The 26,958-nt window shown below is 55.7% G+C and overlaps 2 protein-coding genes and 1 long non-coding RNA gene across 9 annotated transcripts in view; 2 read left to right on the top strand and 1 right to left on the bottom strand.

Annotated features, from left to right (window-relative positions):
- The window catches only part of SPEN (spen family transcriptional repressor), a 94,444-nt gene extending 91,275 nt beyond the window's left edge, over positions 1–3,169 (top strand). For all 3 annotated transcript variants that reach the window (XM_028108300.2, XM_028108299.2, XM_028108301.2), the window contains 4 exons: positions 285–785; positions 950–1,144; positions 1,415–1,573; positions 1,987–3,169. In XM_028108300.2, coding sequence (XP_027964101.2) covers positions 285–785; positions 950–1,144; positions 1,415–1,573; positions 1,987–2,118 — 987 coding nt within the window. In that variant the 3' untranslated portion in view covers positions 2,119–3,169. The remainder of the gene's footprint in view (positions 1–284; positions 786–949; positions 1,145–1,414; positions 1,574–1,986) is intronic.
- Positions 3,118–26,958, bottom strand: part of ZBTB17 (zinc finger and BTB domain containing 17) — a 31,278-nt gene continuing 7,437 nt past the window's right edge. For 2 of the 5 annotated variants that reach the window (XM_088022596.1, XM_088022597.1), the window contains exons 2-15: positions 10,618–10,824; positions 9,365–9,553; positions 8,606–8,746; positions 8,209–8,334; positions 7,506–7,738; positions 7,282–7,424; positions 6,887–7,187; positions 6,492–6,579; positions 6,290–6,406; positions 6,069–6,189; positions 5,648–5,778; positions 5,126–5,335; positions 4,921–5,010; positions 4,447–4,834 (exon numbers count right to left, since the gene is read on the bottom strand). In XM_088022596.1, the coding sequence (XP_087878722.1) occupies positions 4,551–4,834; positions 4,921–5,010; positions 5,126–5,335; positions 5,648–5,778; positions 6,069–6,189; positions 6,290–6,406; positions 6,492–6,579; positions 6,887–7,187; positions 7,282–7,424; positions 7,506–7,738; positions 8,209–8,334; positions 8,606–8,746; positions 9,365–9,553; positions 10,618–10,824 (2,381 nt within the window). In that variant the 3' untranslated portion in view covers positions 4,447–4,550. The other 3 variants (XM_088022598.1, XM_088022599.1, XM_088022600.1) reach the window with 3 other exon arrangements.
- LOC148164561 (uncharacterized) lies at positions 11,274–13,273 on the top strand. The gene is made up of 3 exons (XR_015768015.1): positions 11,274–11,355; positions 12,355–12,505; positions 13,059–13,273. It is a non-coding gene; the product is annotated as an uncharacterized LOC148164561 (long non-coding RNA).

Here is a 26,958-nt window from a genome sequence, read left to right as displayed (position 1 = left end):
GCCAAGACCTGGGAAGGGGCTCTCTGGGGGATCTGATGGGGCCCCGGGGGGGGCGGTGCCTCCTTGCAGGGGTGTGGGGGAGAGTGGGTGACCTCTCCCCAGAACCCTCAATCCTGAGTGCCCAAGAGGATCACTGCTGTGGGCCTGACTTCCAGGGGGTGCCTGCAGCTGACCCTGCCCGGGAGCCCATGGCTGGGGAGTGGGGTGGGGGTGCGGGGCGGTGGGCAGGGTGCCGTGTGTAACACGCTCTCCACTCCGTTCCTCTCTCCCCTGCCGAACTCCAGGGCCCAGCTCCTGAAGGTGAGCCCTTGCAGCCCACTCAGCCTGCACAGTCTACACAGCCTGCCCAACCTGTGCAGTCTGCACAGCCTGCCCAGCCCACGCAGCCCTCCCAGCTCGGCCAGCCGGGCCAGCCACCAAGCGGCAAGATGCCTCAGGTCTCCCAGGAGGCAAAGGGGACCCAGACAGGAGTAGAACAGCCTCGCCTCCCAACCGTACCTGCAACCAGGCCAGCTGAGCCTCATGCCCAGGTTCAGAGGGCGCAGGCAGAAACCAGCCAGACCTCCTACCCCTCCCCCGTGTCCGTCTCCATGAAGCCTGACCTCCCGGCCCCTCTCCCTGCTCAGGCTGCCCCAAAGCAGCCATTGTTTGTCCCCACAACCTCAAGCCCCAGCACCCCTCCAGGACTGGCTCTGACGCACACCGAAGCCCAGTCCGCTCCCAAACCAGATTCTTCTCCACACTTGACTTCCCAGAGGCCTGTGGATATGGTCCAGCTTCTGAAGGTAAGCCTGGGCAGGGGTCCTCCCCGGCTCCCCTCCAAGCTTTGCGCTGTGTTGAAGGTCCTAAGGTCCCCGCTTAGACCAGTAAGCTGTTGTCTGGGGCCATGTCCAGCATGGCTCTGCTGTGCAGCCAGGAGCTTACTTCCTGTTTGTCTCCCCGAGAGCAGAAGTACCCCATCGTGTGGCAGGGCCTGCTGGCCCTCAAGAACGACACAGCTGCCGTGCAGCTCCACTTTGTCTCTGGCAACAATGTCCTGGCCCATCGGTCTCTGCCCCTCTCTGAAGGAGGCCCCCCGCTGAGGATCGCCCAGAGGATGCGGCTAGAGGCCTCACAGCTGGAAGGGGTTGCCCGAAGGATGACGGTGAGCTTCGGGGCCCAGGCGAGCGACTGCCCTGCCCATGAGGGAGGACGTGGCTTGCCCCGCACGTTCTGTCGCCAGCGGGGGTGTAAAATGCCCTTAGGCTCAGAAACTGTTTTTTTTCAGTCAACAAATAGGGTGGGACTTTAAGGTCCCGGGAGGGGGGACTATTGTGGACTACGCAGCCGAACCCCTAGTCCGACAGGCCTCCGCACGGGGCCGCTGTCTCGAGGGGAGGCCCCGGATGACCGACAGCTGCTGCTGCCGCCACAGGTGGAGACGGATTACTGTCTGCTGCTGGCTCTGCCCTGCGGCCGTGACCAGGAGGATGTCGTCAGCCAGACCGAGTCCCTCAAGGCGGCCTTCATCACCTATTTGCAGGCCAAGCAGGCGGCAGGGATCATCAACGTTCCCAACCCTGGCTCCAATCAGGTCAGCCTGCTGTCTGCACGTGGTCAGGCTGGTCAGCCGTCTAATCGGGTGGCACGGGCTGCCAGTGCCGACTCAGGGGAGTCCAGAGGTTTCTCCGAGGGGGGCAGAAGGGCGTTTGGATAGAGGACTCGAGCAGAGTGTAGAGGTGGGGCCCCCGCGGCCCATCCTGGAGCTAACCCAGGGTGGGGCCGCCGAGACCGGAGCTGTGGAGGCTACCCCGGGGGGTCGTTCAGGTGCCTAGTTTGCTGACACCTCGGTTCCTCCCGGTAGACGGTCCTGGGGGCATTAGCTGACGGGGAGACTCACCCTAGCTCGGTGTGTTGGGCCCCCAGTTGGAAATGTTCAAGAATGGTAGTGGGGTGGCTGACGTGGAGACAGGGGATCCCACTCTTCTCTCTCACCCCCCCCCCCAGCCCGCCTATGTGCTGCAGATCTTCCCGCCCTGCGAGTTCTCGGAGAGCCACCTGTCCCGTCTCGCCCCCGACCTCCTTGCCAGCGTCTCCAACATTTCTCCCCACCTCATGATTGTCATCGCCTCCGTGTGAGCCACTGATGGCCGCCACTCGGTGTATTTCCCCGAAGCTCTGCAGCAGAAAGTAAACCCAGGACCCCCCCCCCCCAGTCACGCGGAGGAAGCAGCTGCTGAAGGGGACATCCTCCACTGCCAGCCGCCAGCCTCACCCTCGAGCCCGCTCCCCCCCAGGCTCAGGGGGGCAGACCCCTCTGGGCAGTGGTGCTGCTACCTGTGTGTTTACATGACATTTAGCCCGAGGACAGACCACCACCCGATGGACTCTGCAGACACCTTGGGGCTGGGTTTCTCTCTCTCCTCTTTTTGGAGAAAAGGAACTGGGCAGTGGAATTAATTTTTTGTTTTTGTTTTTAAGAAACAAAACAGAACTGCCTTTGCACTAAATTAGTGACTTGGACTTTTGCACAGTGAAGACAGGCTGTGACACTCTGGATGTCTTGGTGGACCTGAAACACATCGAGGACTCGCGCGCAGGACATCAGGCTTCTGCCGAAACACTGGGGTCAAGGAACATTTCATTGGGTTGTTTTGTCCCCACCCCGCCCTTCCCCTTGTTCATTTGAATGTGTCACCTTTCTTAATTCTCCTGCCACCACCGACTATGATTCACCCGGATGTATAGTTTACAATCGAAAAAGAGCAGACAGAAGGATTCTCTTTCCTGGTGGGATATGCGGAACTTGGGATGTGTGTATATATAAATATATAATATATATAAATATATATAATACTGACTTAAAAAAAATCAAATTCCCCTGACATACATTTTTTTTAATCTGTGCCAAAAATGTGTTTTCAGAGAAGAATCTTATTTTCATACTCAGACTTTGTATTGTCACTCATTTGTATAAGTGCGCTTCGTTACCGCACGGGCCCTGCCCCCGCGATCTGGAAGTGTCACACACACACAGACTACAAAAACGACTGGCTTCCCCTCTTCCTGTTACCTTGACCTTCTCCCCCCCAACTTCCTAACACTTATTAATTTATGAAACTGGTTTTCTCAGCGCAGTTTTGTTTTGTGTGTCCATTGGATTACAAACTTTATTAAAAAATACAAAACACGTCAAGTGTGGATGTGATTGTCACTTGGGAGGACCAAGGGTCCTTTGCTTATGGGAACAGCTGGCCCTCGTCCCGCTTGTTTCCCTCCCCAAGTCTGTCCACGGGACCTGCTCCCTTCCTGCCACTTAATCCTCCCCAAGCGTCACGTTATCTTGTACAAAAGAGGTTTCTGCCACAGACTGAACTTATTTGTTCTCGGGTAACGTGGAAGGCACTTCAAAGTCGGATGGGGGGGCGGGGGGAGGAGGGGGCGGGGGAACCACCCACCAGGCAAACTGAAACCTCGCAGGCAAGCTTTGGTGTCTCGTCTTTCGCCCCTTCCTCCTTCGGGTCTGCCCCGGGGCCAGCGAGGAGGGTGGGGCATCTGGGCCCGGCTTCCCCTGCAGCGGGACCCACTACAAGTTGGGGAGGCGGGGGGCGGGGGGCGGGGTGGGGACAGGCCCACAGAGTTGATGGTCTCGAGAGAATCACGGGGCTCTCGTAGTGAGGAGGTGGCGCCATCTCTGAGGGAGGGATTACAACTGCTCGGAGCAAACTGTAGAGGGGCAGGGACGGCATCAGCTCTCCCTGCTGAGGAGGGTAAGGATGAGCTGTTCCACGGCCCCTGCTGGCCGTGTCCCCCACCGCCCCCCATCAAAGCTCCTGGCCACGGGTTTCTGACCCTCAGCCTGGTCGTAGACTCCATCGATTCAGGGCAAATAAATGTTCCCAAAAGAGTGGGGCCCTGGCTCGGCCTTGATCCTGCGAAGTGAGGGGGGAGCCCTCCTGCTTCCCCAAGCCCAAAAGAACTGGGCCCGTGGCCCGGTGGGCCTGGCTCTCTGCCTACCTTGCCGCTCTGGCTGAATGGGCTTCTGAGCTGGGCTCTCTCTGGGTTGCCTGGATCCTGGTAAGCCAACCCAATGGGCAGAGGGGGGAGCAGCGTCACAGCTGTGCTCCATGGCGGAGAGGGGAGCTCAGGTCCTGAAGCTAAACAGGTGAGAAGCCCAAGGAGGAGACTGGATGAGGGGATGGGGTGCACGGAGCCACGGTCTCTCTGGCCCCAAGCGTGCCGCCCACACCCCGACTCCAGACAAGGAAGCCAGCCTTTTTTTTTTTTTTTTTTTTTCCTAGACCGGTCCAGAGGTACCCGTCCCACTCTGCGGGAGGGACAGCCTGGCGGCTTTGCCAAGGAACAGCTCGGTGCCGGCTGGTGCCTGGGAGGGGCAGCCCTTCCGTGGCTTCGGCCACAGCTCTGCCAGCTCCCCGCCCCACCCCCCACAGGGAGCTATAGGCAGCGTTAGAAAATAATCAAATTTATTCTCTCTAGGGAACGGGGCCACCCCTCTCAGATCTAGGGTGCCAGCCATCCTTAAATAAACAGTCACAAGGAGGGCCGCCTGCTCACTCTGCAGGCGGTGGGCATTCAGGGGCTGTGGGGGGAGTCTCTGCCAGAGCGGGCTGGCCATCGGCCCCGTCCCGAGGGCGGAAGACCAGCTCCCCAGCCTGCAGCACCTGCCCGGCCGGCCACGCGCTGCCTGGCCCATACTGCTGGTAGAAGTCCGCGTCCGTCTGGAACATGACCAGCGCCTGGGCCGTGTGGATCCGCACGTGCTGCGCAAGGCTGTTCGCGTCCAGGAACTTGTCCCCACAGGAGTCACATGCGTAGAGGATGTGGGTGTTGGGGTCTGTGGGAGGTGGGGGGGCCATGGTCAGGACGGGGACAGCCCTCGGGGGGTCCACCGGTTTTCACACTCTGGGCGGCCCCCCTCACCTTCCTCCTGTACTTGCTTCACGGCTTTGCTGATCTCGGCCTTAAGTACTTCCGTCTCATCGGCGGTCACCGCGGCCCCCACTGGTACCACTGCGGGCAAAGGCGGGCGGAGTCCGCGGGGCCTCAGGCCTCAGGCTCCTGCCCCGTTGCGGCCACCGCGGAGGCCAGCTGCCCGTGACCACCCCCTGCTGCCCGCAACCCGCACCTGTGAGCTGAGTGACGGCCGTTGCCGCCAGTGCCTCGGTGGCCAGCGTGACCATGTCATCCACGGTGACCACGCTGACCTCACCCCCCTCCTCGGGCTCCAGGATTTTGATGCCCGCCTTGCCCTGGTGCACGGTCTTCACGTGGGAACGCAGGTTGTCCACCCGGTTGAAGCCACGACCGCACTTGTCACACAGGTAAGGCTTCTCTCCTGGGGGGGAAGGCAAGGTTCTCGCCTGCCGTTGGGGGGAGGGGGAGGACCTCAGTGGCCTCCAGCTTCCCCCAAAGCCCTGTCTTTTCCAGCAGCAAGTGCTCTGGGGCAGCCACCAGGGCTGCACAGAAGCCTCCAATGGCCACCGCACCTTCTGGATACTACGAAAACGGGGTCCTCATTGAAGTTGAACCTCCCAGGCCCCCTGAAGCAAGAACTGGCACCCAAGGCTGGGATGTGGAGGGACCTCCCTTCCCACCAGCCCCACCCGCGAGAACAAGGGCCAGAGAGGGCAGGCGGGCACAAGCTCACCGGTGTGGATGATGATGTGCTTGGACAGGTCCCCCACGTTCACGAAGGCCTTGCTGCACACGCTGCATTTGTGAGGGCGAATGTTGTCGTGGTGGCGAATATGATTGGCCAACTGGCTGGACTGGACGAATCTGCGGGGGGGGGGGGGCAGGGCAAGCGGCTGGCACCGAACTGCGAGCCCCAGGGCAGCGGGGGTGGGGGTGGGGTGGGGGGGGGGCAGCCGGGGAGCTGGGCTGGGGCCTCCTGCCTCCTCTTCTAGATCCGGCAGGACCCCGGGGACCTCTGCCTGGGCCGGGCCAGCAGTTGGGCCCATTGCCACCGAGCTTAGGTTCGTTTCCTGACCCCCTTCCCCGAGCGAGTGGGCTGCCGGGGACCCCCGTGGGGCCCGGGGCGTGCGGGGGGCAGGGGTGAGGGCCAGGACCTCTTGCCACAGCGCTCGCAAACGTAGGGCTTCTCCCCGGTGTGCTGGCGCACATGCGCGATCAGGGAGCTGGCCTGGGTGAAGGCCTTGCCGCACATCACGCACTGGCACGGCTTCTCGCCTGGGGCGGTGGGGGGGGGAGCAGAAGGCGTCGGCACCCGAGCCCAGCGCCTTTCCCCGCCCCCCCCCCCCCGCCCCCGGGCCACTGGCTGAGCACCCACCAGTGTGGATGCGCACGTGCCGCTGCAGGGCGCCGGGGTCCGCGAACTGCCGCTGGCAGTGGACGCACACGTACGGCTTCTCCCCGCTGTGGATCCGGAGGTGCCGCTTGAGGTTCCCTGTGGCGAGACGCGGGGAGGGCCGGCGTGAGGCGCCGCGGGGAGGCTGCGGAGCGGGGGGGGGGGGGGGGGGGGGGGGGCCTACCTGAGGTGGTGAACTGCTTGCCGCACTCTCGGCACTTGAGCGGCCCGTCGGCGATGTGGATCTTCAGGTGGGCCTTCAAATTCCCCACCTGTGCCCGGGCACAGAAGGGGAATCAGAAGGGCCACCGGCAGAATGTGGCCTCGGCGGCCCCCCCCCCCCCCGGAACAAAGGACTCTCAGCCCTGCCCCCGGGGCCCCCAGGACGGAGCTCCAGTTTTCCTCGCGGCCCATGGCACGTTCCGGGTCCCAGCAGCGGAAAGGGAGAACCACCTCCCCACCCCGGTTCTTTGGGGGCCCTCACCCCGCCCCCACCCATCCCTCCCCGCCCCCCACCCGTGTCCCCAGGGGGAGGGGGCGTAGGGGGGGGACCGGCCGCTCCCGAGGGCGCGCGCGCACCTGGTTGAACTTCTTGTCGCAGTGGGGGCACTTGTGCTCCTTGTCGGTGTCATGGGTCTCCAGGTGGCGCATCTTGGACGTGGGGTCGGAGAAGGAGCGGCCGCAGTAGTCGCACTGGTAGGGCTTCTCGCCGCTGTGCACCAGCTGGTGGCGCTTCAGGTTGCCCGACGTGGTGAAGAGCTTCCCGCAGTCCTCGCAGCGGTAGCGCGCCTCGCCCGAGTGCCGCTTCTTGTGCAGGTTCAGCAGGCTGATGAGCCGGTAGCTCTTGCCGCACTCCTCGCAGCCGTACGGCTTCAGCGGGCTGGTGGTCGCAGGGCGACAGGGAGGGGAGGGTCGCTGGGCTCCCAGAGGCCGGGCCCCGCGGCGGGCGGCGGGGTGGGGGAGGGGGTGCGTACCTGTGAGTCTTCTCGTGGGCCTTGCACGCAGCCGGGTCCGAGAAGGCCTTGCTGCACTCGCGGCACGAGAAGGGTTTCTCGCCCGTGTGGATGCGGATGTGCCGCTTGAAGTTGCCGGTGTGCGTGAACTCCTTCCCGCAGTCCTGGGGGGGGGGGGGCGGGACGTCAGGGACCGGGCGGGGGCGTGGGCGGGGGGGCGGCCAGGGGCGCGGGGAGGGCTGCACCTCGCACTTGTGGATGACCGAGCCGTACGCCTTGGACTCCGTGCGGTCGCCGTAGGTGCCCGAGCGCAGGCCCCGGGCCTCGGCGCCCAGCTCGTGGCCCGAGTCCGTGCTGGCTGACTCCTCGCTCTCCTCGGGGGCCTCCCCCTTCTCCAGCGGCGGCCCCTCTTCCTTGACCTCGGCCGCGCCCTCCGCCTCCCGCTCCTCTCCTTTCCTGGCTGGCTCCAGCTCCATTTCTGCCGCGAGAAGGGCAGGCACTGAGGCGCTTGGGAGGGTGACAAGGGGCCTCTGCAGGCAGGTCGCAACCTCAGAGCCAGTGAAGGCCGAGGCGGAGGCCTGGGCTCCCCGCAGGGCCCCGCTCCGTCCCGCAGCCGCAGACAAGCCGGCCGGGCGCTGGCCGGGGAGAGGGCCGTCCGCTGCTCGGAGGGGGTGCCGTGGGCCAGTGTCCCCCGGGGACTCGGGACCTGCTCCGCGGTGGGGGCGGGCTCCCTGCTGGCGCTCGGCGCTGCCCCAGCAACACTCCCGCGCCAGCAGAAGCACCGCCGGGTGCGTCTCCAAGACACAGAGGCCAGATTTCAAGAATGGAAAGGTGCCTTGGGCCCAAAGCTAAAGCGGGACTCACGGTGGGATCCACTGGAAGGGTGCGGGAGGGGCGCTGGGGGGCGTGAGTGCCCGCTGGCTGGGCCCGGCGGGGGGGCAGGGGTACCTTGCTCCGAGCTCTCTGACAAGGCGGCCTCGGCCTCGGCAGCGGCCATGCTGCTCGTGGGGTCGGGCTTGGGCTCCACGGGGGGCGGCTCCCTGGGGGCGTCAGCCTTCTCCGTCTGCTCGGCCCCTGGGTGTGTGGTGTGGGAACACGCGAGGCTGGATTAGGGCCTGCCGACCGGGCCCGAAAGGCTCTCCTGCATCGGGCCCCCGGGAGCGGCTGAGGCCCCAAACGCAGGCTGCCTGTCCCTCTGCTCTGGCTGGAACAGGGGCCCCAGAGCGAACAACAGGTCACTCTGGTAACCAGAGCTCAAGGGGTGCAGCTGCCGGCACCCCCCGCCCCCGGGTGCCGGGACGGGCTGGGACCGAGGGCCGGCTGGGTCCTCGGTGCCGCAACTCACCACTGGCCCTGCTCTCGGCTTGGCCACCCCGCTCCTCTTTGGGCTCCCTGCCCGGGCCTGTGGGCGGACCACTGCCGGCGGGGTCCAGCTCACCCAGCGTGGGGGCAGCCGCCTTCTCCTCTTTGGCTCTCTTGTCTCCTCCTGCAGATGGAACAGGACAGACCTGCCATTTCCCGTCACGTGCCCGTCACCTGGAGGGGTGAGGTGGCCCAGTACTTGCTAGCTCTTCCAGATCCTCCCTGGGGATACATCTACGTAGTGGTTTGCCAGTCTGTCTCCCCGGGCACCTACTCCACACGCCTGGCGGCCAACACGCCCAGTGCCGCTTCCATGGGGCTCCCACACCGGTCAGGGAGCACACCCCACACGCAAAACAATGCTGCTGCTCAGAGTCAGCGCTTAGGAGGGGAGTGGGGTTCTCTGCAAAGGGTACCATGAGAATCTGGCCCACAGCCAGCGTCAGGAGGAAGGGTACGAGAGGGGACGGGCAGCCAGAGGAGCGACCCCCGTGTGCAGACGCCTGGGCCACGCACGCCCCCAGCTCTCTGGGGCAGCAGAGCACAAAGCAAGCAGGTAAATGGCGGGGAAGGGGTAGGCAGACGGGCCGCTCGGAAGGTCTTCCTGAGACTTCTTACTAGCACCCCATGGTGCAGGCAAGGCCAGGTAAGGAAACTGAGGCCCAGAGAGAGAAAAGAGAGAGTAAGAGGCAACACCCCATCCAAAGCCGCCTGCTCAGGAACAGCCTGCCAAGACCCTTACCTTCCGTGGCTGAGGCCACCATATTCTCCCCAGGGCTGGCGGCCGGCTCAGCCAGTGACTTGAGGGCATGGCAGGCCGTGATGATGTCCTGCATCTGCAGGAAGCTGGCCACGGCCAACACATCATCCACGTTCTCAGAGCTCAGGCTCAGCTTGGCCGTGTACATGAACTCCAGCACCTGCCCCAGGCCTGCCAAGGACACAGACAGCCATCACGGACCCGCTCAAGGCCTGGCACCTGCAGCCGGCTCAGCTGCCCCACTCGGCAGCAGGACCCAGGGATCTGTGAAAAGCAGAGTGGCAGGCCACCAGCGCGCCCCCCCCCATACTGGCGCCCAGACCACAGCCTCTGAAATGAAGTACCCCCAGAGAGGGCAGAGGGGGTGACAGCTGCCCTGCACGGAGGACAGGGGTGTGAATGCTCACTCGACACGGAGGACGGGGTGTGAACGCCCACGCTGCACGAGGACAGACGGTGTGAACGCCTGCTCTGCACAGTAGAGGGTGTGAACAGAGGACTGAGAGTGCAAACATCTGCCCTGCACCGAGGACAGCGGTGTGAATGCACCCCCCCGCCCCGGTATCCTCTCCACCACTCAGCCACCACACCCCACCACTGGAGGACACTCCAACAAGAGGGTGTCAGCACTGGCTTTGATGAGGGCTCTGCCAAAACCTAGCTGACCTCCAGGCCAGTCACCTGACCTCTCTGGGTCTGTTTCCATATCTGTAAACTGGGGGACCACCACCTCGCCCTGACCTTCTCATGGCAGGTCCGCCATTCTGGGTTAGGAGCCAAATTTAGGACCAGTTCCTTCTCAATCCCCAGGTCTTCCCGACACCCCTCCGAGCCCCAACCGTGGCCATCCCCATCACAGTTAGCACGAGGGTAGGGGTTCAGGACGGGCTGGGCCACGGGAAGGGGTCAGGGGCTGGGAAGAGCACCCCTGTTCTCTGTCCCCTGATGAGCCTATCCTACGTGCACTCCGGCCCAGAGCTTGCCACGGGCCCTGGCAGCTCTCTCATCCCCCAGCTCCCAGTCAAAACAGGCCCCCCCAAATGTGGAAGGAACTCGGTGCCCACACACTCGTGGCCTGGGTCCCGTGTGGGAGGCCTGGCGCACCCCTCAGCTCAAAGGTGCCACCCCCGGGAGGGCGGGGGCCATGTCAGGAACGTCAGGAGGGCCTCGCATGGCACAGAGCTGGCCACAGCTCCCGAGCCTCCGCACGCGTGGCCCTGGACCCAACGGGGTACCTGCCGCGTTACTGATGTCCAGGTGCACCACATCCTTCTGGTCCACGAAGAGCATCCTGAAGTACTCGCTGCAGGCCGCCAGAACTGCTTTATGGGCTTTGAAGTCAACCCCGTCCACCACAAATGTGCAGTCACACAACAGTCCCAGCTGCCGCTGCTGGTTCAGCTGCTCCAGGACGTGCCGACTGTGCTGGGGAAAATCCATGGCTGCAGAAAGCCAGGGGGTCTTCGTGTTAGCAGACAGAGAGGACGCCAGCCCGCCCAACAGTCAGCCCCCCAACTCCCAGGTGAGAAGCGCACAGGAGAAATAAATCCACCAAGGGTAAATCACTCCAGATTCCCTCTGCAAGCCAAGGCTGACCAGCGGCTCCCAGGTCACTGGGTTTAACTGGCCAGCAAAGTTGCAAAAACCAAAAGCACTGAGGGACCAACAGAAAACAGCCACCTTTGTGTTTTGCCAGGTAATGACATTAGAAAGTCAAAAAACGAACACAAACACTAATGACGGTGAGCATTAGAAAAACACATGGTCAGTTTAACATTTTTTACAAAAAGAATGCATGACATAATCTTAGAAGGACAGCTCCTTCAACTCGATACATTTGGCTTTACAAAAACCCATTTTGTTGTTTTCCCCGTCCTGTCACACACAGGTGAGATGTGCGTCTGGGAAGACAGATGCTCCATTTCCCAGCATTTCTGGAACGGACCCCCTCCTGCAGCACCCACAGGGCTCGGGTAAAGTCCTGCCCTTGGGGGCAGGGATCTGTCGCTCGCTCACTCTGATTCATAGGCTCAGGGAATTGCATAAAGTTGGGGAGTCCTCTGCCTCCAGAAGCCTCTCCAGGCTGTCCCTGGAGGAAGAGTGAACTCTGGTCCTGACCCCAAGAGCTGTGGGGCTGGCTGCAGCCTCTCTGGCAAAGGCCTCCCTTGATGCCTGGAAATCCCACAGCTGTCTCAAGTGAAAATGCTCAGAAAAATTCCATGGCCTGGTGCCGAATAACCACGAACTACCACAAGCCATGACTAAATAAGTACCTAAAACAGCCCTCTCTTCCCCAGCAGCACCACACCAGAGTGCGTCTCAGACCAGCATTTTATAGGGAAAATAGCAGGCCCTCAGTTCAAGAAAGACCCAGTTTCAAAATAAAAGTCACACACACTCCTGGGGTCACACTGCACAGACCTCCCCCCCGCCCCGCAACCCAGGGCCAGGCTGTCAGGCCCTGGTCCGGCATCTGAGGCCTGGGTCTGCTCAGAGCTGCCCCAGGCTCTTCCTGGGCAAGTGAGAATGACACTTTGGGGCTCCCGGCCCCCAGGTTTCAGCAGCCCCTCATGCGCTCCCACTGTTCTGTGACATCAGCCTCCTGGGGGTGAGTCACTGTGCAGGAGCCCTGACCATGTATGGTGGTCTGGCTGTGATGAGCAGCGAGGGAAGCCACGCCTGCCTCCCCACCTGCAGGGCCTTAGCCAGCAAAGCCCACCCACCCTGTGGTGTCTGGAAACTTTGCAAAAGCAGGGCTAGGTGTCTGCTGAGCCGGGGGGAGGTCACCGGGCAGGCAGGCAGGGCTCCAGGGAGGGAGGGGGAACGTGGCGGTGACAACAGGCTGTGCGCCATGTGCCAGCCTCTGTCTGAGCTGTGAGTTCAGAGCAGCTGTTGCTGGAGACCCAGAAACAGCCTTTCCCTCCCTCCCGCATCCCCACGACCGTCCTTCGATGTCCGCCTCCACACACAAGCTCCCACGGCTTCTTGGGTCTCTGGCTCCGTCACGGCACCGCCAGCTACAGCTCGGCAGAGAGGCACCAGGGGCCAGCCCCCGAGCAGAGGCCCCTACGGCCACATGACGCCTGGGAAGGCGTCCTTGTCGGTCTTCAGTCCCTGGAACAAGTAAGTTCCTGTTGTGACCTGAAGGAATGAATGAGAGGGGAATTCTGGCCACTGTGTCCGAGCTGATAAAAACTAAAATAGACACGTTTCTGGAGAACATGGAAAAGAACCAGTGTCCAGTCCATGGGTTGAACACCCGGGCAGGGGTGCTCGGGCCTAGGATCCGAAGGCAGTACACGCCGGGCAAGGGGTACAGGGGATGGAGGCGGGGGGCAAGGAGAGGCCAGGCCAGCTCACCCCCAGATCTGCCTTCTCACTGGGGCCAGGGGGAGGCACGTGAGCGCATGTCCCCGTCACTAGTCACTCCCTATGTCCTCAGAAGCCGAGGTGCAGAAACCCCTCCCAAGTGCAGAAAGGGAGAACCACCAGAGCCCACAAGGGTCAGAAAGATGCTCCCTCAGCTTCAGAATAAGCCCATCTGGCACTTGGCAGCGGCCCCGGCTCCTTCACCTTCACCAGCAGCCGACCCGAAAACTGAAGGTGGAGGAAGTGTCTCCCAGGTTCAGAAACAATCAGGAAGCATCTGCTGAACAACGCCCCCCCCTTCCCCAAGGTACAGAGTTGGTCCAGGCCCTTGGGCTGGAGTTGGCTGAAGGCAGAACCCTCTGGCCGGAAGGCGACCTGACTTGCAGTGAAGAGAAACCTGAGAGGAGACCCCAGGGTGGAAGGGGGCTGCCAGGTACAAGGGCGGCCGATCAAGGGGGCTGCCACGAGCCCTCGAGCTGCTGCGGGAAGGGCATGGAGCCGGCTCTCCTGGGGCTGGACACGGAGGGGGGCGCTCTTTTCAGAGACCTTGGCAGGGTCGATAAAGGTCCTAGGAGAGGGTGGCTGGTGGCCCTGTACCTCCCGTGCCCCCCACCCCAGGAGAGCAGTGGGGGCCCATGGGGACCGTTTTCTACCCAACGCTAACCACGCTCCTCCGACGTGAGCTGCCGCCCAGACATGGGTGTGGGGCCCAGAACACGGAGGCCTGCAGGGTCCCCCAAGGCTGCCTCCAAAGCTGTTCCAACGGAGAAACACTCCTAAGGTGCATCTGTTCTGACAAAATCAAAGAAAGAAAAGGAAGCGACAAACTGGGAGAGAGGGTGAGAGAAGAGGCAGCGGAAGACCAGGAAAGGGAGGGGGCAGAACCAGGAAGGGAGGAAGGGAGGGAGGAAGGGGAGGAAGGGAAGGAAGGGAAGGAAGGGAAGGAAGGGAAGGAAGGGAAGGAAGGGAAGGAAGGGAGGGAAGGAAGGGAAGGAAGGAAGGGAAAGGAAAGGAAAGGAAAGGAGGGAGGGAAAGGCTGCTGCCACACGCAGATGAGTAGCCTTAAACACAGGCTCCAGCGAGCCCAGTCCTGCCATCAGCCCTGGGGAGTGCCAGCGCAGCCGTGGGGGCTCCCCAAGTGCTCATGGGGTCCCCCACACAGGCTGTCAGCAGCACTGGGGACGTTATTACCCCCCCCACTAGCAGATGGAGCTCAGAGGCCCCAGCTGCCCCCAGCGCTCCCCTCTGCCAGGTGGCCCCCCCTAGAAAGCTCCAGCAGCCCCTTTCTCCCTAAGGCGAGGCGGTGAGCAGGTGCGGGGCCAGCTGGCGCGGTCCCCCCCTCAGAGGGGCCGTGCTAGAGCCTGGCGGTGCCCCACCTCCAGAGCTACACCCGAAACACCCGGAGATCACGGCAATCCCCCCACTGCCTCGTCTCCTTCCACTCTCTACAGCGAAACGAACTCACCGCGATCTGGCCAAGCTCAGAGGAGCCTGGGTAGAGGTGAGGGCACCTGCCTGGGCCACACAGCTGGATGTGTGGGCCCCACAGGAGCAGGCAGCTGCCCACCCCAGTCAGTGCATGCACCCAGGGGTCACCTCGTCCGAGGAGACTTGAAGCAGTAGTAAGATCAACAGCGCTGCCGCCTCCTGTCGGTGATCAAGTGCGGCTCCCCCAGCCCCACCCCTGCTATGCAGTGCCTTCACTCAAGCAAAAGTGTGTGGGGGGGTCCCTTACCTCGTCCTGCTTTAAGGGCGATAAATGTGGGCCTTAAAGCTACTCTAAGTAAGACCCTAAAAGCTTAGAACTACAGAAAATGCAAACAGAACAAGACCACAGAGCCCAGCAAGCCCAAAGCCCTCAGGTTAGATGCAGAAAATGAAGCCACCAACTGGCACGTGACTTGTCCACTCAAGAAATGGCCCAACCTTCCAGAAACTTCTCACTCCTGTCCTGTGACCTTTTCCGTGGTCTGATGAACGGGGCAGACGTCTGGCGTCAGAGCTGGGACTCTCTTCTGATGGCCACCCACCCGGCCGGACACACAGCCCTGGCCTGCCTCACAGGGAACTCGTTTGGGAATGGAAAAGCCAGGGCCCTGGAGAAGCCCTGCAGTGTGATTCCAAACAGGCACAACTAAGCAACGTGGACACGGATGGCCACCAACAAGTCCCGCCATCCCACCACACCTGCTAGGAGATTCCAGCTGGATCTGGGTGGCTCTGACCGACGAGAGGCAGGGACTCAGTGCCCATTCCAGGCCTGGCCCTTAAGAGGGCTGCAGATTCCGCGTGGCTCTCCTGCAACCCAGCTACCCCACCGTAGGGATGCCCAGGGTCTCCTGTCAGAGAGAGAGGGTGCAGGGAGATCCCCCGGAGGAGACACCATGGGCACAGGCCACATGATGAATTCAGAGGCCCTAGCAGACAGCGGGATGCGAGACGCTTTCCTGGACCTTCCAGCCCAGCTACTAGCTGAATGCTGTCACATGAATGACCCCAACACCCCATGGAACAAAAGAAACTGCCCAGTCAACGCACAAAATTGAGAATAAATTGCCGGTGGTTTGTCACGAAGTTCTGAGGCGGCTGCTCACAGCAAGATGGTAAAACTATAAAGAAAAGGCAACGAGTAACAAAATGTCCAGGACGATGGTGCTGTCTGGATGGGAGGAGGGGCAAGCAGGGGTCCTCCGAGACACTGACTCAGATACACCTAGATTTATTATTTAAATTAAACAAACATTTCACATACTTTTGTATGGCAACATTTTTCAAAAGTTGACAAAATTTTTAGTAAGAAAAAAGTGAGGTGCAGGTGCCATTCTCAATCTTGCCAAGACAGGGCTGTTTGCAAACATGCTCACGGCCGCTCGCACTGGGGCTGTGCTGAGGCCTGGGCCCCAGGTTTCAGGGGAGCTGAGTGGAGTGCTGGGGGGCTGACCACGGGAAACACAACCCATCTCATGGCATGCTTCAGTTCCAGAACATCCGCAAGCAGATAATGACATAAGAAAGGGCTCCCCTTGGGTGGTGAAATCCACAAGGTTCAACAAAACCCGGATCCCAGACCCCAGGACCCTGCCCCCAATAACAACGAAATGGCATTTGTGGGAGTCTCTTCAACGTGGCAAGCAACACGGTGCCACACACGGCACCACCTGATCACCTAGAAACTAAGATCGTGGCTACTCTGGTGTCAAGTTCTGCGCTGAGCACAGAGGCGGCAGAGCCTCTGGGGTCAGACCAGGTAGGACCCGGATCCAGGTTCGGCCGCCTGCCGAACGGCAGCAGGGGATCGCCAGCAAAGCTCCTCCTCTGGCAAAACGGGGCCAGTGAGGCTGCGTCCCAGGTGTGTTACAGGCTTCAATTAGACACGGTAATAAGCACAGAGCCTGTACCGTGCCTGACACGTGGTAAACACTCACCAAACTACCGTTACCAGGAAGCAGGGATGCAAATTATAGTTTTATTTTTAGGCTGAAAACCGTATGAGATGATTTCTACATACCCTTTTATGCTGGGTACCTTGGGTAACTATTTAGTGACTTGACCTTGTTAAGACCTTGTAATCATAACCCATTATTCTTTCTAAAAGCAATCTGGAAAAAATCCCAGAGCCCAATGAACATTAAGAGAGGGAAGGGAGGGGTGTTGGGCAAGAACCATTCAGAGCAATTTTCTCTGTCGGGGAAGCACTTTATATTGAACAACTGTTCTGTTAAACCCCAAGGGTGCTCCCGGGTGAAGGCCGGAGTGCCTGCCCAGAGCTCTAAGTGGGTCCGCAGAGCACGGCTCCATCTCGGAGTCAAAGGGGCACCTGTCAAACATGAAATATTACCCAGGTTATTAGCAGGCACTACACTGCATGCAGGGTTTCCAAACTGCCACACAGAGGGAAGCCATTAAGCCAGAAAACAACTGGCCTAGCACAAGGAGCTGCTGATCTTGACAAACAGTCCCCGGCTCCCAGAACACAGTGCGCCCAGCTGCGGGCCTGGACATGACACAGCCATCTCATGTCCAGGGGCAGGTGAGAGGGATCACCACTCCGCTTCCAGCTGCCCGGCATTCCGGATTTTCTGGAAACACAGGTGGTTCCCGTCTCCAGCTTAGCACACACACAAACTCAGGCCAAGGCAATGGAAGTTCACAGCAGGCCAGCCTTGCAACCGCGAAACCTACCTGCCCAACCCATCATCCACCCGGTGTGACACCCTACCCGTTTTCAGGGCAACATGGCAGAGAGGCAAGTCCCAACAAAACCACCCCTTCTGGCATTTTCCTCGTTGCCCAGCAAATACAGCTCTTATAGTAAGCTAGTGTTTCTCAAACTTTTAACTTTTAATTTCCCCTTTAGGGTAAACATACAGACTGACTCGGCCCTTCCCACCAGCCCCAGATTCTGATACTTGATCTTCTACTGCGTAATGGCTCCACTCTGAAAATCACTGCTACCTTCCACATAATCCTATCAGCCAAGACTCAGTAGTAGTTTCTGTGAAGTTTGTATTACCAAAAAAATTGTTTTTTTTTAAGATTTTATTTATTTATTTGAGAGAGCATGAGTGAGAGAGATCACAGAGGGAGAGGAAGAAGCAGGCTCCCCAGTCTGCAGGGAGCCCATCGTGGGGCTGGATCCCAGGACTCCGGGATCATGACCTGAGCCAAAGGCAGCCACTTAACCGACTGAGCCACCCAGGCACCCCCAAAATATTGATTTTTAAACACCTAAAAATCATATCTAAATATAAAATTAAATTGTAATACTGCCTTTGCTTTTCATTATACAACCTCCATGATCTCTAACACTCAACCACACTTCTGAAGAGGGAATGGGCATCCCCTTCCCCAACCCCCAACGGACCCCCACTGCTCCAGGAATATGTGGGAAGGCTGGCTGGTCCTGAAGAAAGTGCTGTCCTGTGTTTGTGCAAGCTTATGCCAGTGCGGAATCCATGATGCTAGGACTTGTTCTGGGGACTCTTAGAGCTTGACAGAAGGTAGATTAAGGAACTTGCTTCCACAAAGATAAAATCAGAATATGTGGGACTTGGGGACATCCGATCCTTCTCCCAACACCCCCACTCTCCACCCCAATGCTCCCTGAGCAGCAGTACACAGACCTGGCCAAAAGGGAGGCCCGTCTGTTGCCCCGCCTCCCCTATCAGGTTCAATAAACTCACTGCGGGGCGGGATTACTTACTAACTTCCTCCTCACAGCGGCTGACAGCACCTACCCCAGGACCTTGCTCTCAGACGGTTGTAAATCAAGTCGGGAAACAGGCCTGTACAGAGTGGTGATTCCTGGCCTTTCTGAGTGCAACTAACTCAAGGTCAAATATTCTGTGGACGTTCATGAAATTATAATTGTACTTTTGGTACTTGTTAACTGAGAAAATACTGGGCAAGACCACTATGAAAAAAAGAATTTCCATTCCACTAATCACAACAGCAACTATACATATTTGAGAAGTAATGAGAATGAGAAATGTCCTTCGATACACAGCAAGTCTGCGGGGTGATACAGCTGCGTGCAGCTACTCCTAATTATCACCGTCCCCTCTCAGGGTCGGCAGCCCCTGAATCAGGAAACAGACACACAGAAAAGACAAAAGCATTTCACAAACGCTGAATGAGCACCTCCCCTGTGCTGGTCGTAGGTCTCATTAGAGCTACGAGTGTCATGGGGAAGACAGGTCATAAGTATAATATACTTATATCATACTTGGGATAACCTGGTGCCGTGAAGCACATACTAGGTGCTGTGAAGAAGGTAAAACAAGGTATGGAGACGAGGCAGAGGCTATTTGATATTTAAGAACACAGTCAAGGGGCGCCTGGGTGGCTCAGTCGTTAAGCGTTTGCCTTCGGCTCAGGTCATGATCCCGGGGTCCTGGGATAGAGCCCCGCGTCGGGCTCCCTGCTCAGCGGGAGGCCTGCTTCTCCCTCTCCCACTCCCCCTGCTTGTGTTCCCTCTCTTGCTGTGTCTCTCTCTGTCAAATAAATAAATAAAATCTTTAAAAAGAAAACAAACCCCCAGTCAAGAGGACCTCTCCGAGGAGGTGACATTGAAGCAAGGACCTGAATGAAGTGAAGAGCAAGCCATGCCACCATAAGCCCAGGGACTGTTGCAGGCACAGAGAAGAGCAAACGCAAAGGCCCTGGGGCAGGCGTGACCTTGACAAAGGGGCTGGTGTGCCCTGGAGAGGAGGAAGCCAGTGGGAAAATGAGAAGAGCCCAAGTGGCAGCCGCAGAGGCTAAGATCAGCCAGAGTCTTAGAGGCAAGTCAGGCTCTGGAGTTTCTTCCAAGTACACCGGGGTGCCCCAGGAGCCTGGGTGCAGAGGGGTGACTGCAAGGGGGTAGGAGGGGCTGGAGGAACACCAGGAGAGGAGCAGGAGATGGAGACCCTGTGCCGAGGCGGAGCAGTCAGACCGGGAAGCTGTTCAGGAGAGCCAACAGTCAGCTGACCAAGCGGAGGTGTGCCGTGAGAAAAGGAGTCAAGGACAACACTAAATCGTTCGCCTGAGAACCTGGCCAAGTGCAGGTGCCATTCGCTGAGGTGAGGCATGACGGCGGGCAGAGGGAGGGCAGGGCACATGAGAGTTCTGTCAGGCCAACACAGCTGAGACGTCTACAGGAGGGACGGTGGTTAAAGCCACAGGATGGACTGGAGTCCCCATGGGAGAAAATACAGGACAAAAAAGAGGAAACAGGGGTGCTCGGTGGCTCAGTCGGTGAAGCATCCGACTCTTGATTTCAGCTTGGGTTGTGAGATCGAGCCCCGTGTTGGGCTCCACACTGAGCATAGTGCCTGCTTAAGATTCTCTCTCGCCCTCTTCCCTGCCCCTCCCCATCCCCTAAAAAAAAAAAAAAAAAAAAAATAGAAGAAGAAACACTAAAGGACTCAGATTCAAGGACATGCATGTGAATCGTGGCTCCAGTCTTAGCAGGGTGGCCTCAGGCAAGCTTCTCCGGGTTCTAGACTGCTGACCCATTCAACAGGAAAACCACCATATACGCGATAATTGTGAGTACAGGAAGTACTGCACAAATACTGGCAAAAGTGGAATCAGATATTACTAAGTCTGTGACTGATACACAGTGACACAAAAAAGGAAAAAATTCATTAAAACAAACCAGGTTATCCCAAGTGAACCCCCTTTACTCGTGAAGCACACGGCTCAAAGTTTCCACAGCAGGCGGAGAAAAAGGAGGGAGCCACAGCCTGGTCCAATGTGACCAAAGAGCACTTGGACTTTGTTCCCATCCGGCTTCAAACTTCTGCTGTGAGGCCTTTGTTACTGTGTCACTTGGGGCAGTAAGCCTGGGGAGAGTCGCCCATTCAAGTTAAATATGGATAGACTTGGGGGGGCTCATCTGCACATCTGGTGGGCTAGGGGACAGAGTAGTGGACATGGACTTCAAATCCACTGCAGATCCGCTGCCTGGTGCAGGTGCCCTGCTGGGAGCTCCAGCTCCACCGGGAACAAGGTCAGGCCTGAGTGCCCCCCCAACTCGAGGACCTGCCACCAGGGAGCAAGTCCCAGACACTGTCAGCACCTTCTGATGAGTTCTGAAGGGGTGCCACCCCCAGGAGGATAGGGCACCTAGCCACACCTAACAAGACACATGAACAAAGGCAAGAAGGATGTTCAGATAGAGGACAACATAAGCAATGGAGGGGTGCATGAGAGAATGGTGTGCATGCATGGGGACCAGGTGGAGGGAGAACAGCACACCTCAGCATCACGAAAGAAACGAGTGGAAAACGTGGTGAGACACACAGCCGGAGGGCCAGGCTGGAGCCAGGCACGCAGGGCCACGCCCACCACACCCACCACGCCCACCACGCCAAGGAGCCAGCGCTCAGCCCCAGCAGTTGGGAGCCTGGCCAGGGGCTTAAGCGAGAGAGGGCCATGGTTAGGCTCACATTTCAGGAAACTCACTCTCGCTGCATCAGTATGGAGAACAGACTGAAAGGGGAAGGATCAAAGTCCCACGGGGCTGGACCCTTGGGATGTGAAAAAGGGGACAAGGTCACCCCCAGCTAGCACCAGGAGGGTTCAGCTGGTGGCTCAGGATCCAACACATGCTCACATGGCTCTTCCAGAGCAGCCTGTGCAAACGGCCTCCCCACTAAATATGATAATATCCTTTGGAAAATTCTAAGTACCTCTTCCTGGAGTGGCTCAAAGTCCCTTAACAACATACAGTACCTGACTGTTCCTAGGGGAAACTGGGTCGTGCGGTTTGTCTGAAACCATAAACCCAGGCTGTGAAATCCTAGCTCATAAACAAACAAAAAGTCCGTGGCTCTGGACGTACAAGAGATGGGTAAGGGGGGGCCCTCGGAGGAGCAGGGCGAGGGCAGGACGGAGCTCTAGTTTTCACTGCATATCATTGCTGCATTTTGTTTTACCACTTCTAAATGTTATCTCTTCAAGAAACCAAGTGAAAAAAGGAAGGGAAGAAAGAAACTGTCCGCCAAGTCAGAGCTTCTTCATTTCTATTTATTATAAAACCTTTAAGACATTTTCTACAAGACCTGATGACTCAAAACTTCTCAACAGGAAAAAATTTCTCAAAAGGGAAATGGAAAATTATGGTAATTTGCACAAAGAATGTGTCACCAGAGAAATCTTCATGAGCAGAAATTCCTTACGGGGACAAAACTGAAAATCCCCTAGAAGAGCAGCTGGGAGCCTCTGCCAGCCCCAGCCGAGCTGCTCGGCTACCATGAGGAATGAGGCGCACACACACGCACGCACAGTTCTGCGTGCAGCCCCAGGGAGCTAACAGGATCCTGGTCCCAGTTACCACTCCTGCCTTGGCTTCAAACCAAAGCTAGTCGAGCACCTTGGAAAAGAGTATGTAACCCTCTGTACCTCACTTTCCCTGCTGTAAAATAGGGATGATGACACCCATTCCCACTGCATAAAGCTGCTGCTGGCCACCACCATGCCTGCTGTCTCGTCTGAACCCACGCTAGCCATGCTGGTGAGCTGTAGACAAAAGGGGAACCGAATGCTGGAACCCCTGCCCTAGCTTCTAAAAATGGGAGGTGAAATCTCATCAGGCCCCCACGACAAATGAAGTTTTAGCCTGAAAGCAGACCAGGCAAAGGCCCTGCCCATGGCAATGCTGACTTCACTCAACAGTGACCAAAACACAAGACGGAGGTGCTCAGCCTTGAGGGCAAAAGCCACCTGCTTTCTACAAAGAACAGGATGATTTTGGAGGAACAACGAGGCTTTCATTGAGACAGCAAATAAACATGACAATTCCAAGGAAGGATCAGTTTTCCCATGATAGTAGTCAAGATCAAGGATCCGAGCTAAAAGCAAAAAGGAGGTTGAGGAGCAACTGTTTGGAATTGGATGTATTTGGACTTCAACGTAGCACGTGTTTCACGTGGCTGACTTTGTCTAGTTTTGTTTCCTCACTAGGATGGGTGACTGCTAAGGGTCCCTCCCTTCCAGTGTGAAGATATGTTAAATAAATGATTTCATTAACAAAATTACCAGATTACAAACACACACATTTAAAGTATAACTGATACCGTGTGCCCGACAATAAAAAAAAAAAAATGACATATTCACCTAGCATTCAGCAGATTTTCTTTTAAAACTTTCCCTATTTTGGAAACCTTGAGATGAACAGGAACAACACAGGATGTGTATCTAGATGGACATAGGACTATACACAGCAGAAGCCAACATGAAATTGTATACTTACTACTCCCAACAGGATTAAACTAAAAATATTTTGTGAGACTTGACTGGGAAAAACTAAATGAGTGCAAGGATATTTCAGAGGAGTATCTGGGGGGGTTGCAAAAACTCATGTTAGGCCTGGATAAAGAGCAATCAGGAACCCAATGTCTCAATTTCCCAGGATTTTTAAAAAACCGCTGGGCTCCTCAACTCCAGGTGCTTCAGTGCTGCTCTAGAACAGGCTCTGGACGGGAGCCCTGGGAGGATTAAGGAAGCTCAGGGCCCCAGCGCTCACACCCTGGAGCAAACAGCGCTGGCCGGCCTCCAGCCCCCTCACATCCCCTCCACCTGCAACGGCAGTGAATCAGCAAAGCTGCTGGAAGCCTTTGAACGGATGACTTGCAGCCCTGGTGGGTTTTCAGCCAGTCACTTTGAAGTGTGAGCTTCTGAGAGAAACTTGGAAAGCACCCCCAGTGTGCTGCCCAGTTCCCGTTTCCCAGTCCTAATGCAGGTAGCCTGAAACAGAGACAGAGAGACAGATGGACAGAGATACAGTGGGACAGATACAGAAAGAGTGCGTGCAACAGCACGACTGTAAGACAGGCAGACCAGCCCCAAGGGGCCCCTTCGTGGGGCCACAGTGAGGAAGGCATGGTACATGAGTTTAATCCTTAGGATATGAAAGACTGGTCAGAAATCTAAATGTTTCTTTTTCTTTCTTTTCTTTTTTTTTTTTTTAAGTAATCTCTACACCCAACATGGGGCTCACACAACCCTGAGATCAAGGGTCACATGCTAAACCAACTGAGCCAGCCAGGCGCCCCTAAATGTTCTGTTTTGTTCATCTTACCCTCATCTTCCCACCTTCCCAAATGTAAATATAAATTAAGGGTGAATATTTACAGCCTATATTGTAAATAAGGGTTACTGGTCTGGCTATACAAAAGGCTCCTCATACCAACAATGAAAACATATGTGCCCATAAAAGCTTGTACACAGGGGCACCTAGCTGGCTCAGTCAGTAGAGTATATGACTCTTGATCATGGGGTTGTGAGTTCGAGCCCCACACTGGGGGTAGGGAACACTTAAAAAAATAAAATCTAAAAAAAAAAAAAAAAGCTTGTACACAAAAGTTCATGACAGCATTACTCATAAGAGTCAAAGGTAGAAACAACCTAAATGTCCATCAACTGATGAATAAATAAAATGTGGTCTGTTTGTGCAACGGAATACTGGACAATAAGAAAGTAATGACATATGCTACAACACGAATGAACCTTGAAAATATTATGCTAAATGAAACCAGCCAAAAGACCACAAGTTACATGATTCCATTTAGATGAACTGCCCAGAACAGGCAAATCCGTAAGCATAGAAAGTGACTGTCTAGGGCTGACGGAGATAGGGAAGTGGGGAGTGACTGCTAAGGGGTGGTGGGTTTCTTTTCGAGATAATGACAATTTTCTGAAAATAGTGGTGATAGTTGCACAACTCTGGGAATATACTGCAAGCTATTTAATTGCATACTTTAAATGGGTGACTTGTATACTACATGAATACCTCAATAAAGCTGTTACAAAAAACTAATCAATAAGAAAAAAATCTCCCAACAGAAAAATGAGTCAAAGAAATGAAAAGGCAGTTCACAAAAGAAACACCGGTGGTCAGAGGCGCCTGGGTGGCTCAGTCGTTAAGCGTCTGCCTTCGGCTCAGGTCATGATCCCAGTGTCCTGGGATCGAGCCCTGCATCAGGCTCCCTGCTCCGCGGGAAGCCTGCTTCTCCCTCTCCCGCTCCCCCCGCTTGTGTTCCCTCTCTCGCTATGTCTCTCTGTGTCAAATAAATAAAATCTTTAAAAAAAAAAGAAACACCCGTGGTCAATATATTCTATACGGAAAAAAGATGTTCAGCCTAATAAAGAAATATAAAGAAGTACAAGATACCACTTCCAGGATCAAACTGGCAAACATCTAAAAGATGGACAGTTTCCACAGCATGTTGCCAGCGAGCAGGATCATGAAATGGTACCCTTTGTCTAGACGGCAGCCTGCCGACACTGATGCAAATTTTTAATGCATTCGTTGGTTGGGTAAAAACTAATGCCTGGATGCAAGTAACTGATCCAAGAGCCCCTGGTGCAGATGCTACAGTTTCCCAATCTGACGGGGATTTCACCCAGCTGGAAGGCAACTGTGAGTCCTGGGAAAGGACTGTGGGTGGGGCTGTGTAGCTGTGCCCAGAGAAAACACAGCCTTACTAATATATAATAAGCACCACCATGTGAAGCAATTGGGAGGTTAGGGAAATCACAGGCTCATTGTTTCCAAAGGGCAGCAGCACGTGGAGAGAACACCACCAAAGGGAATAACTGGAATGGCTGCCGGAGCTGCCTGCCTGCAAAGGGTTTCAGGATGCAGGCTACTTCATTGATCTCTGCAGTGATCCTGCAGAAAGGCTGTTAATATGATCACCCCCCATCATGCAGATAACCCAGTCAAGGCTTAGAGGGGTTGTCAGCGGACCTCGGTCGCACTGACACAGACAGATTCAAGGCCACGTCCATATACTCTAAAAGATAAGAACTTTCCTCTTCAGAAAAAGACAAAACTTCCACAGACACACGGACAGACATGTAATGCTAGGCTCTACAGACCCTTCGTCTGTCCTAAAAGGGCAAATTCTCTGTCGTTAACTGGCACTTACCAACTCCCTCTCCTTATGCTAATAAGGGTTACAAAACACCTTATAAAAGCTATAAGTGAACATCGCTAAGTCTTCGTTCTAATCTTCGGTGTTTGCTGCTGCCAGATGAAACATAAAATTAAGACTCAGAAACACCTTGATTTTCTGGAAGCATGGCACACCAGGTACCCAGGCCAACTCTCTAGCAAACAGCTGCAAATGCTGAAGAGAAATTGTGAGACATCTTTTAAAACGCATCAAAGAACTGGAGAGTCAGTAAGGAACACTGAGGGGTCAAACAAAGTTAAGCAAAGGCTGGAATCCAGAGAGCAAGTGGAGCTTTGAGGGTGGGTATCAAAGGCATCTGCAGAACTGAGCAAGCTCGAGTTCCTTCTCCCTCCCAAAGACAGAGGTCTCATGGGAGGGCCCTCCAGAATAGAGCTGGAGCCACAGAGAGTTACAAGTCAGTGAAAAAAAGACTGCACAGAAAACTGCCTATATCAAATTTTTGGCATCAAGTGGAGGGTAAAATCCCTAGCTGGCCCCCAAACAGATGACAGCCCAAATTCACACATCATAAAAGATACGCTTCAGGTAGATAAAAAGTGATCCCAGAATGAAAGTATTAAATGCAAGAAGGAATGAGGAAAAACTAGTCAATAATAAATGAGTAAATCTAAACAATACTGACATCATTAGATGTCTTCTAAAATTTTAAAAAGAATTAAAATACCCACCTATAGAATGAAAGAAAGGGGTGATGGGAATTAAAGTGTGCTAAGGTCCTTAATTGTTTGAGAGTAGGGTGTGAGACAGTGAGTAAAGTTAGACTTTGGTTAAGTTATGTAAACTGAGAGATATACCATGTTCATGGAAGGTTCGATATCATAAAAATGTCAATTCTATCCAAACTGATGTGGAATAAGTTCAAAGCAATTCTAATAAAAGATCCCAACAATTTTTATGGAATTTGACAAGCACAATCTAAAATGAAGATAGAAGAGCAAAGGGCCAAGACGTTACCAGATACCAAGAACTGTTACATAAAAATTTAGTCATTAAGTCAGTGTGATATCAGGACAGATATAGAGAATAAACAGTAAAGAGCTCAGGAATAGATCCACACATTTGTGGACACTCACTATATATAAGGGTTGCTGGTGACATTTACAGATCCACATGAAAGGAATGTATTTTTTTTAATAAATAGTACCAGGACAATTTGGTATACTTACTAAAAAAAAAAAGGAATCAGCTCCTTACCTCATAATATACACAAAAATAATCTTAAATGGGCTGAAAACCTTAATGTAAAACACAAAATCATAAAATGCTTGGAAGACAATACCTAGGGGATTATCTTTATAAACCTGAAGTAGAGAGGAAGTTCTTTAAAAGGAACGGAAAGAGATAACCATAAAAGAAAAATGATGAACCTTAAAATTGAGAATTTGTTAAAAAACAAAACAAAACAAAACCTACAGTGAAAAGGCTAGCCACAAATTGGAAGCAGATAGTTACGACACATATAACCAACAAAGGATTAGTATACAAAATAAAAAACAAAACCAAACAAGAAGTCTATATACAAGAAAAAGACAACCAGATAGGAAAATAAGCAAAAGATTTAAGCAGCTGTTTCACAGAAGCTGAAACCTGAATGACCAATAAGTACATGAAAAGATGCTTAGCCCACTAATAATCATGAAAATGCAAATCAAAACCACATGAGATATCACTCCCATCAGATTACTAAAAATTTTAAAGTCTAGTAAAACCAGAGTTGGGAGGATGTGAAATAAACAGAATTGT

This window comes from Eumetopias jubatus, unplaced genomic scaffold (genome assembly GCF_037043125.1).
Source record: "Eumetopias jubatus isolate StellerSeaLion01/CBP00866 unplaced genomic scaffold, mEumJub1_p1.0 scaffold_4, whole genome shotgun sequence".
Taxonomy (NCBI): domain Eukaryota; kingdom Metazoa; phylum Chordata; class Mammalia; order Carnivora; family Otariidae; genus Eumetopias; species Eumetopias jubatus.
Note: the sequence above shows the minus strand (reverse complement) of the source record. Positions and strands in the feature narration are given on the sequence as shown.